At 34.9% G+C, this 11,584-nt stretch overlaps 1 protein-coding gene across 1 annotated transcript; it reads left to right on the top strand.

Annotated features, from left to right (window-relative positions):
* The first annotated feature begins 6,121 nt into the window (after positions 1 to 6,121).
* Positions 6,122 to 11,015, top strand: LOC149266614 (putative anthocyanidin reductase). The gene is made up of 6 exons (XM_089430752.1): positions 6,122 to 6,202; positions 6,330 to 6,496; positions 7,553 to 7,762; positions 7,851 to 8,010; positions 10,270 to 10,635; positions 10,734 to 11,015. The coding sequence occupies exons 2-5, from the start codon at positions 6,356 to 6,358 to the stop codon at positions 10,446 to 10,448; spliced, it is 690 nt and encodes a 229-aa protein (XP_089286878.1). The 5' UTR covers positions 6,122 to 6,202; positions 6,330 to 6,355; the 3' UTR covers positions 10,449 to 10,635; positions 10,734 to 11,015.
* Positions 11,016 to 11,584: the final 569 nt, after the last annotated feature.

Raw genomic sequence — 11,584 nt, 5'->3', positions numbered from 1 at the left:
CCAAATATCAATACATGAATTTATTTATTGGAGTCGGTTGGTTATAAATTTTGTGTTTTTGGTATACGTTTTTTAGTTGAATTTGATAAATATTTTTGTGTTTTTGGTATATGTTTTTTAGTTGAATTTGATAAATATTTGTTGAAATTATAAGATAAGGAGTTTCTTCACACCCAAACATATTTTAGAGTGCAAAAAATAATTTGTAAATTTTTATTGTTTAATTTGTATTTAAATGTTATAGAGATTACATAACATGCACATTGAGTAATTTTCAAAAAAAAGTTACGAGTCTGCCATTTTAGTTTTCCAAAATATTTTGTGATAATATGTAATTTTCTACTCTTTTAAATTTAAATAATTTATTCTACATTGACAAAATTCAACCATTTTTATTTACCTTATGGTAAAGGAATAAAGCATTGACCCATTAAACCAAAATTTTAGTGGTAAGTTTCTCTCTAATTTACAATTTCAAATGACTCGGTTGGTTGCCATTTTAGTTTTCCAAACAATTTTGTGATAATATATAATTTTCTACCCTTTTAAATTTAATTCAACCATTTTTATTTACCTTATGGTAAATGAATAAAACATTGACCCATTGAACCAAAATTTTAATGGTAAGTTTCTCTCTAATTTACAATTCCAAATATCAATACATGAATTTATTTATTGAAGTCGGTTGGTTATAAATTTTGTATTTTTAGTATATGTTTTTCAGTTGAATTTGATAAATATTTGTGTGTTTTTGGTATATGTTTTTTAGTTGAATTCGATAAATATTTGTTAACTTGTTTTAAAAAATTCCACTCTAGAAAATAAAACCATTATTGTAAAGTAAGGAATCGACCCATTATTTCACACCAATTTTAAAAAAATTCAAAAATGAGTTTCCAATTACAAATTATGAAAATCACATTAAATTTATAAATTAGTCACTCGAATCGGAATGTTAGGCTACTCGCAGAAAATCATATGCTTAAACTAAAAATATAATCATTAGTCATTAAAAATCATAATTTATATCAAATAAACAAAATGGGAATCCATGATTATTGAAATCGACATTTCAAACCATTTGGTCATCGCCGGAAACGAGGCGAGTGTTTGGCTGCTGTTCAAGTCCAAGAAACACAAACATTTAAAATTTCTCAGAGATTCACAAATTAACCATCAGGGAAACATCATAAACATGATGATTAAGACGAAAGAATAGAAGAGCATAAACAACAATTGTATGTTATGCCTGCGAATGTCACCCCAACTTCCACAGATGGGAAATCGAGGGGCCAGGACGCCCAAATGTGTGACATTTGAATCTCCTCCGTCCATCGTTCCTACCGAAAACCACAGGTGTGCTCGGGCGATCTCCTCCCTCTGTCGTTCCTACGGGAAACCATAGGCGTGCTCGGGCGACCTCTTCTGCAGATTATTGCTGCATCGCTAGTCAATAATAACATGAAGAGTTGAGCTGCTATTCTGCCCTCTCCATCGTTGGAGGATCAGGTGGACGGAAACCTGCCCTCAGAGTGGATATGTGGATTATCTCCATGGCTATTGCGAGCTATATGGGTTGAATATGAGAGTTTAGCCCTCTCCATCATTGGAGGATCAGGTGTAGGGAAACCTGCCCTCAGAGTGGATATGTGGATTATCTCTATGGCTGTTGCGAGCTATATGGATTGAATATGAGAGTTATCAGACCCGCTATGCGAATTATAAGGCAAATTATGAATATGAGAGGTGGCAAATTATGAATATGAGAGTTATCAGAGCCGCTATGCGAATTATAATGGCAGGATATCCAGGTTGTTGCCACAGCGAATATGCAAGTCTTTATATTGTTCCGTAGAGTTACAATATCTATCCAGCCCCTTGTGATAGTTTGCAAGTTCCGTAGAGTTACAATATCTATCCAGCCCCTTGTGATAGTTTGCAAGTTCCGACAATAGAAGTAGTGAAAAAGACATTGCAAAAAAATTATGACGGGTTGGTTTTTTTCCAAGTACATTCAAACTATTTCTTCCAACTACATTCAATTGTAATAATCAAACAACTTAAGATTCTTTAATGGTCTAACACATAATCCAAAGGTACATATTAATGACAAGTGCACAATAAGAAAGTTTATTTCAAAGAGTAACGCTTTACAGCGTAATTAATATTTGTCAACATCGATTGGGGCACAACATATATTCCCAAAAACATATATTCCCAAACTCGGTTAAGCTCTGCGGCAAGAACCCTAACCAGACGCGATGGCCCTCTGCGTCTCTCGAAACCTCGGTGAATCCATGCCTAATCTCGCACGAAGCCCAGAAGCGCAGTCAAGAGCGGGGTTGCCGAACCGATTGATGAATTTGGAGCTGCAAAAACGTCCTCTGCATGTTGATCTTCCAAAATTGGAACCCTGCAATGGACGAGCATCGATTGGAGTAAATGAAGCGGTTCGGCAAAAGAAGGATCTGCGGATCGGGCGATTGACTGTCTGCTCAGCGGCAGCAACAAACGAAGATGAAGCCGCCGGTATTTTGGATTATCAGAAGCTGTTGCAGGTTTGTTTTGGGACTCGTGCAGAACCAAAGTATGGATCTGGGAACAAATCAAATAATTTTACCACGAATCCCTTTTCAAGCGCAGAGGATCTCCGCAAGGCAAGTGAGATCCAAAGTTATGCTCAGGAAATGAAGTTTTTAAACAGATCGGATACGGAGTTGGATGGATCAGATCTGACACGAATCGAGCCACCCCAGATTGCCAGGTCCGGTTTCCAAATCTTTGTAAAGACGCCAAAAGGAAACACAATCGTGATCTGGACTTATGACAGCGACAGGGTTTCAGATTTGAAGAACAATATTGCCGATCAGATTGGCTACCCGGCTGAGAAACAACACCTGTTAAATGAGGGCAGATCGCTGCAGGAATGCAGAACCATGCAAGAATACAACATCAAGCCAGGCTCTACAATCATTCTCAATATGAGATTACGAGGAGGAGCCGAAAGCGCTGGACCTAGCTCGCAAAGCAAAGGGTCTTTTAAGGAAGCAGTGAAGGGCAAAGGGAAAAACCCCACAGCTGTCACTGAACCTCTGGGGCAGTACATTGTAGATCAATTGCTAGAGAACCCATCTATCGCCATCGAAATACCAGAGGTAAATGATATATATTCAGAGCTACAAAAAAATGCAGTTATTTGTAGATTTAATGGCTTTTGGCCTAGAACTGATGCATTGTATCAATGGATCCACTCGGTTTGGACAAAAAATTGCCAAATCTACCTATACCCTAAGGGGTTCTTTATAATATGTTTTCACACTAGAAGAAGAAAAGCAAATAGTTCTCAACCAAGGGCCATGGTTCTGGGGCAGTGCTGGACTTTTTATTACCCCTTGGTTTCCTGATTTTGATGCCAACACCATGGTGGTATCAAGGATGCCAGTGTGGGTTAGGATGCATAATCTTCCTTTACATTTTTAGCATTCAAACGCTCTAATAGCAATTGGAAATACCTTGGGGAGAATGTTAAAGATAGACGGAGAGAGACACATAAAAGGAATATTTACTTTTGCCAGAATATGTGTCGAGGTAGATCTCAGCCGAGGACTACCTGAAAGCATCATCCTGAATTTCAATAATACACAGTGGAAACAGCCTTTGGACTATGAGAATACAGCTTTCAGATGTCGGGGATGTCAACAAACAGGTCATCTGTACAATGCATGTCCAAGCCTCAACAAGAGCAAGCAACAACAAAGGAAGTCGAAAGGATGGCAGAACATAGATGCAGCATACAAGAAGGCAACTACAGCAAAGAAAGAACAAAATACAACAAAGGAAAAAGATCAGGACAATAAGGATAAGGAGATTAATGAGGAAAAGGATCAAGAGCTCCAGCTGGAAATAAGTGGTAATAAACGAAGTCACAGTCCCGAAGGATCGGATTCAGATAAGGAGCAACCAATGAGCACAATGGAAAACCAGCTTGCCATTATTGACCCCACTCCCAACATGGATGGTTGGCGAAAAGTGGAGAAGAAGAAGGGCAGGAAGACTTAGGCCAGCTGGTTTTTTTTTGTAGGCTGCACTCCGGATAATAGGAGCGGCACTTTCTTTTTCTGCTTTTAGGCAGGACTGTATCCTGCGGGCTGTATGATCTACTTTCATACAGTCAAATTGAATGCTTAATGCATATACTATGTAACTTTTTATTTTAATAAAAAGTTTGATTTTTTTCTTTGGAAAAAAAAAATTAATATTTGTCAACAAATTTAATAATCACATTAATAAACACCAAGTTGTCTCACCATTCAAATAAAATTGACGAATTATTCTAATTACCTTAGGCATGTCTATTTTGGAATAGAGTTTTTGGTATTTTAATTTAATTATCGTTAATTATTAGGTGGATAGTCAAGATTTAGCTTCCACAAAATATTCTAAAATATTCCTAGTAGTACTTACAAATGAAAGGTGGAGATTTATCCCCAAAGTAGTTATGTCATTTTTTTTCTTTTAATTAAATTGATTAACTAAAAAATTGTTATAAGAATAAATGTCGTATGGAATGAGTTATGGTTTTTTAGCATGTGGCATTGATATGTCATGGTATCGCCCATGGTATTAAATAAAACTCATTTTAAGAATCTCTAGGGATAAATCTCCATGGTTAAGAATTTTGTTGTATTTGTTTAAATTGTATATATGTTCAATTTATATAATAATTTTTTTTTATGATTAACAATAATAATAATAATTTAAATAAAATTATAATTTAATTAATTTTTATGATGTTTCTTTTCAGCAATGCAAGATATATATTAAGTCTTTTGATGTTTGTCATGGCCTGATGTTTATCAATATTTACTAGTCATTTAATTTATATGATTGTACTAGTTACTCGTTTTTAAAAACATCAAAACTATCTCATAGTACACATACATATTGATCTATATTACTAAATAATATACATATTCAAAATTACAAATCAACATTCATGAATGACTTATCTACTATCTAGTTTCTTATCTAAATAAAAACATAAAATAAAAATCAACCAGATATCATTTACCATTCAAACTTGCATATAGCAAGGTTGTAATTGATTGTTGATATATTCCAATGTCAATTGGAGGAGATCTATCTTCAATCCTAATATGAAAGATATACGCTCTCAATCCCTCCGTATGCTTGATAAATATGGTTTATTGATTGGTAATACGCAGAGTGAGTGAGAGCAGTTCAGTTGAGTTGGGGGAAACATTATTTACCTCTGCGTCTATGGCGAAATCCACGCGTGTCGCCAAGAGAATGGCGAACTCACAGCCCTGAACGGCAGTATCGAAGCTGCCCTTTTTCGAGGAGATTGGCTTTGAAGAGCCGAAGCCTCTCTTTGGCTCCCGCGAGCGACAGAATATGGGCAGTCTCGCGTTCGTCGCCTACATAATGATTGAGAGAGCCGGACTTCTATTTTAAATTTTAAAAAAGAAGTCCGGCTCTCTCAATTATTATGCAGGGGACGAACGCGAGACTGCCCATATTCTGTCGCTCCCGGGAGCCAAAGAGAGGCTTCGGCTCTTCAAAGCCAATCTCCTCGAAAAGGGCAGCTTCGATACTGCCGTTCAGGGCTGTGAGTTCGCCATTCTCTTGGCGACACCCATGGATTTCGCCATAGACGCAGAGGTAAATAATTATCAAATATCCCAATTGAATTTAGGTTGATCGTTGATTTTGGGAATATTTCAGAATTTTAAGGTGGGTATTTTATGTGGATTGTGGATTTTCAAAATTTTATGGTGGGTATTTTATGTGGATTGTGGATTTTTAGAATATTTGGGTTTTTGAAAAATATAAATAAGTATTTTATGTAGATTGTGGATTTTCAGAATATTTAGGTTTTCGAAAAACATGGTGATGTAAATAATTGACCTAGCCCATGTTTGTTTAGATATTTTATATAGATTTGTTAATTTCCAGAATATTTGGGTTTTTAAAAGATGTTGGAAGAATCACTCCACCTCTATAGAATCCGTAATTTCCACCCTGGGGATTCTAGTTACTGGTTTGTAACGTTTACCAACACTTGCAAGTTTTGGTGTAACCGCAAACCTCCACATGACCCAGGTTCGATTCCTCGGAATTGCGTTTGAGGAGAGGTGTTGGAAGAATCACTGCACCTCTATAAAATCCGTAATTTCCACCCGTGGAAATCCCAAAATCCAAATTTGCTATTATTGTGATATTTTATATCAATTGCTCGCTCAACATAACCTTAACCTGACCAGTGGCTTTGCTTGCTTAATCATAAGTCTATTTGACTGATTCTGTAGAGAACGAAAGCAAAACTCGCCATGTTATGTCCCTCCCGGGAGCCAGAGAGAGGCTTACGCTATTCAAAGCTGATATCACTAAAGAGGGTACCTTCGATTCTGCCCTTAGTGACTGTGACTTCGTTGTTCACTTAGCCACTCCCATGGATTTCACCATAGACGCCGAGGTAAATAATACTAATCACTCATATCCACAGTTTCCCAATCATTCAAAGTATCTTTATGTTGATCTAGATTCGGAAAATATCTATGTGATGATCAATCATTCAAAGTATCTTTATGTTGATCCTAGATGAGGAAAATATATTTAGGAGATACTAGATTAGGAAAATATTTATGTGATGATCAGGGATGTGGATGTGGATGGTAGAGTCTGTGGATATTTTTTTATAATGAAAATTATTGATTACAGATTTTTTTAATATATTTGAGATGAAAAAAATTCAATTGTTTAACCTCTCTCAGAACCATCAAATTCTAAAATATTTTCCAAATCTACAATCTACATACCTTCAACAATACCTTCAACAATCATTCAATGTGTTATATTTAACCCAATCCCATATTGCAAAATATTTTTGGGTATCCGATTCATTAGATATAAGATGACTAAACCCAATCCCATATTGCAAAATATTTTTGGGTATCTGATTCATTAGATATAAGCTGACTAACCATATTTTCCAAATCTGCAATCTACATACATTCAACAATCATTCAATGTGTTATGTTTAACCAATCCCATATTGCAAAATATTTTTGGGTATCTGATTCATTAGATATAAGATGACTAACCAGCCTGTGTAGGGCATTAAATGCCTGTTTAGCTGCATGCTCCATAACGCTATAACACACTTGTTTAGCTGCATGCTCCATAACGCTATAACACACCTGTTTAGCTGCATGCTCCATAACGCTATAACACACCGTCATTATTTTTTATTTATCTATTCACCGCGCATGTGTGTTATATCGCGTTATAACGCTATAACACACCGTCATTATTTTTTATTTATCTATTCACCGCGCATGTGTGTTATATCGCGTTATAGAGGATGCAGCTAAGCAGGCATTTAATGCCCTATAACAGGCTCGTTAACTCTTGCCACCCAAAGTGAAGTTAACTGTTTAACTTATTCTTTTCTATATTATTTGAGAAATATTCTGGAATCTGCAAGTAATCCAAGATACCATGAAATTTTGACTTCTTTTAACTCTTTCAGGCACAGACAACTGTTGTGGAGGCAGAGGTTAAAGGGACTCTAGATATTTTGAAGGCTTGTGCAAAGGCAAAATCTGTTCGCCGTGTAATATACACTTCCTCCATAAACGCAGCTTCTCCGCTGAATAACAATGGAAAATTCAGGGACTGCGTTGACGAATCCTGCTGGACCCCTGTCGATCTCATCAGGCGTGAAAAGCCACTTTTCTGGGTAAATTCGGATTTGTTATGAATATTGAATTAGCAGTTTTATTTGTATCATTAATGGAGATAGAAGTAATGAGATTTTTGATGTTCAGATGTATTATGTGGCGAAGACATTATCAGAGCAAGCAGCTCTTCAATATGGATCGGATCATAGCATTGAAGTGGTGACACTAGCGCCAGCCCTAGTTGCCGGACCTTCTCTTACACCCACGCTTCCTGCCAGCATTGAAGAAACTTTAGGATTGATCACAGGTATTTTGGATTTTTGAGATTTATGGTAGATTAATGTTATTGATTATTTACCCAGTAAAATACAGTAATCTATCAAACACGTTTTTTAGAATACCCTTTACTGATATGAAAATCTTTTGAATTTTCTCAAAGATATGTTTGAATAAAAAAACTAATATGCCAAGTCCTGTTAACATTAACAAATTAAATAACATGAGACATCCTTTTATTTCTGAGTATGCAGATCTTAGATTAGATTCATTTTCCATGTGGTTTTGAAGGTATGACAAATTTGTCATGAAATAGAACTGGAACCGTGATGCTTTACAATGTTTCAAGCAGAAATTCTGCTGTATCAAAACTATCCATATACACAAGAAAGACACAATAATTAAGGTTCCAACTTTAAGCATGTCAGAGTTTTCATCAACAGTTGAATCATACAGAGAACTTGTTACATCAAATAGCTTAATTGTATTTATAATAAGTTTGGTTCAAATTTTATGAAAAGAGATTGAGAGGTGGGAGTCATACAGAACTTTTTACATCAAATAGCTTAATTGTATTTATAATAAGTTTGGTTCAATTTTTATGAAGAGGTTGAGAGGTGGGAATTACTTAATAGGTTTTTTTTTAAAAAAAAAAACACTTTCTTTTTTATTATAAAAAAGGTAAATTCTCAAAACTTTTCTTACATTCTTCAATTTTTCAAATTTTTTTTTGTCTTTGTTTTGATCTTCTGTTTTACAATCATATATGTTTGAGGGAATTATAGAAATGTAGTTTTGCATCAGTAAAACACAGTTCAAAAATTACAAAAAGATGAAGCTAGTGAGCATAAAATCTACTGGCGATTACATAAATTCTAACAGGAGTAACATCTACTAACGATTACATAAATTCTAACCGGAGTAACACAGTTGAAATAAGCCTAGTAAGCTGTGTCCATAGAGTATGAACATTACAAAGAGAAGAAGGACTCGGAGTTAAAGAGCTCACTATGTGCTTAAGCTTGAAAAAAAAAACTATGTTGTGTCCATAAAGCATGAACACTACAAAGAGGAGAAGGAGTAGGAGTTCAAGAGTTCACTATGTGTTTAAGCTGCAAAAAAAACTTGAAAAAAAAAAAAAAAAAAACTAGGAGCTCACTATGTGCTTAAGCTTGAAAAAATAAAATAAAAAAACTATGTTGTGTCCATAGAGCATGAACACTAGAAAGAGGAGTAGGACTAGGAGTTCAAGAGCTCACTATGTGTTTAAGCTGAAAAAAAAACTTACCTGGATCGGAGTGAATGCCTTTCTCTGAGAGGAGGTCTGCCACTTGATTCTGCTATATGTAGATGTGGGTGTAAATTATGTTCTGAAAATTGTTAAGTAGTCTTATAATACTCCCCATTCAAACGGGGAGGATAGGAGGGTTAAAAGAAGAGTGATCTCTGACCCAATCTATAATGCTTTTGACATCTCCAGATTTAAAATAACTAATTAAAAAAACTAAATTAATTTTACATATTTTTAATATTCCATATTACAAGTGTACACATCGTCTTTTGTATTAAAGAACTGTACCAACCTAAAGTCTACCTAACCTAAATAATTTGAAGGCAGAAAAAAAGCCTCACAATTCCTTAATATGACCTAATTTGAAGGCAAAAGAAACCCTCGCAATTCGTTAATATGATCTTGTTATATGGTTTTCATCCAAATCTAGGTAAAACTGGCAGTAAAACCCTAACTTTTGGCGATGGATTGGATTCCGATTTTGGTGAAGTCATGGTTGCACACCATGATTATGGTCACCAAATCTGAAACCTCGAATTCGAAGAAAATCATGGATTGTTGTTTCATTAGATTTTAAGAAAAGTTGGCGGGAAAAAGGTGTCAACTCTGTTAAACAACGCTTTCGCTTTTTAGGTTATCAGCGTCTAATCGTTTTAAGGTTAGCTAAATTTCGTTATATTTTTTATTAATTTTATTTAAACTCTACTAAAAGTATTGTAATTCTGGGTCTAAGTTTTGTGAATTAGAGTAATTAAATTTAAATAATTAAAAATTATGTTGGTAAGATTTTCGATATATATACAGTGTACAGGTATAATGATGTGTAACCTGTACTCAGCATATATCCAGAAACTTATCAATATAATTACAGGCTATAGAAATATACATGTATAAATAATTAAAAACCATAAACTCAAAAGGCTACATAGAGTGATTTCCTTTTCCTTTTGCATGCCAACCAAACATTCATGGTGTTACAGTGACTTTCAAATGCAACAGGGAGTCAAGAATGTTACGAATGGTTGAAGGAGTTCCAGTGGCTCATGGGCTCCATTGCATTAGTCCACACAGACGATTTATGTGATGCCTACATATTCTTGATGGAGCATCAATCTGCAAAAGGTCGATATATATGCTCTGCTCAAGATCTCTCTCTCAATAATGTTACGAATGGTTGAAGGAGTTCCAGTGGCTCATGGGCTCCATTGCATTAGTCCACACAGACGATTTATGTGATGCCTACATATTCTTGATGGAGCATCAATCTGCAAAAGGTCGATATATATGCTCTGCTCAAGATCTCTCTCTCAAGGAGCTGTGGGATTTTTGCAATAAACGCTATTCACAATTCTGTCCACCACTCCAGTAAGCAATTTATGCGTTTATATTTTCATTTTTAATTTTTGCGTTTTTGCTGTGTAAAGCCACTTCCTAATGACATTAATGGATCATGTGAATTGCAGATATCCAAAGGAAGATGATTTTCTTAGCCACGTGCCTGTTTCATCCAAAAGATTGTTGGATTTGGGCTTCTCCTACAAGTATGGCTTACCAGAAATTTTTGATGAAAGCATTGAATTTGCTAAAACGATAGGCATATTGCAATAAACAAGTAGATCATCATTTCTTTAAGAATTGTGGACAATAGTATGGGAAAGGAATCTATATGAATCAGTTTGTTGGGAGATTTAATTAGTTTGTAAGTTTATATTTAAAAAAAATAAAAAATGTTTGAATTTGTGTTGGATTTTCACACTCATTTTAGTTTATTAGGTAGATTAACTGCCACTTTGGGATTCAGGTTGGGACCACTCAAAAGGTAATGATAATGGTTTGAAAGTTTGGAAGTTTACTAAGCCTGGCGGTTTTAGTGTAACTGAAAACCTAAAATGGTATTCAAGCCTTGGCTTAGGCCCAGATTTGCTTTTGAAAGCTGGTGGATTTTCACACTCACCTAGTTGAGAATAGATCACCCTGAGACCAATCAAAAAATAATAAACCTAATAATTTAGAAATTTTTGAATTAAATATCATTAATAAATTATTTTTATATAAATTTATATTTACAAAAATAAAATGAAGAAATTTAGAATTTTTGAATAGTATATAATAATAAAAATAAGTTTTAAATATGTTTAAGAATATTTTTGCTTCCTTAATTGAGGTTAGATCCACATGTTAAAAGAAAAATTAAATAGTGTCACACATGGGATTTTTCTGACACACAAATTATTTATACTGTCATGACCACATTGATAGACTTCAACAAAGATAATTGCTACGAATTCACTATGACATTTTCAGCTGAGTCGGC

The sequence above is a fragment of the Pinus tabuliformis genome, chromosome 6 (assembly GCF_031772625.1).
Source record: "Pinus tabuliformis cultivar Carrire ecotype Pingquan chromosome 6, CPIR1, whole genome shotgun sequence".
NCBI classification, from domain to species: domain Eukaryota; kingdom Viridiplantae; phylum Streptophyta; class Pinopsida; order Pinales; family Pinaceae; genus Pinus; species Pinus tabuliformis.
The sequence above is the reverse complement of the archived record's forward strand: the minus strand, read 5'-3'. Positions and strand labels throughout refer to the sequence as shown.

Excerpts from the sequence above, each read along its gene's own strand:
- LOC149266614 (XM_089430752.1), top strand. The coding sequence starts at position 6,356 with ATGTCCCTCCCGGGAGCCAGAGAGAGGCTTACGCTATTCAAAGCTGAT. Across the intron at positions 6,497-7,552 it reads ATTTCACCATAGACGCCGAG|GCACAGACAACTGTTGTGGA; the intron begins GTAAATAATACT and ends TAACTCTTTCAG. Across the intron at positions 7,763-7,850 it reads GTGAAAAGCCACTTTTCTGG|ATGTATTATGTGGCGAAGAC; the intron begins GTAAATTCGGAT and ends TTTGATGTTCAG.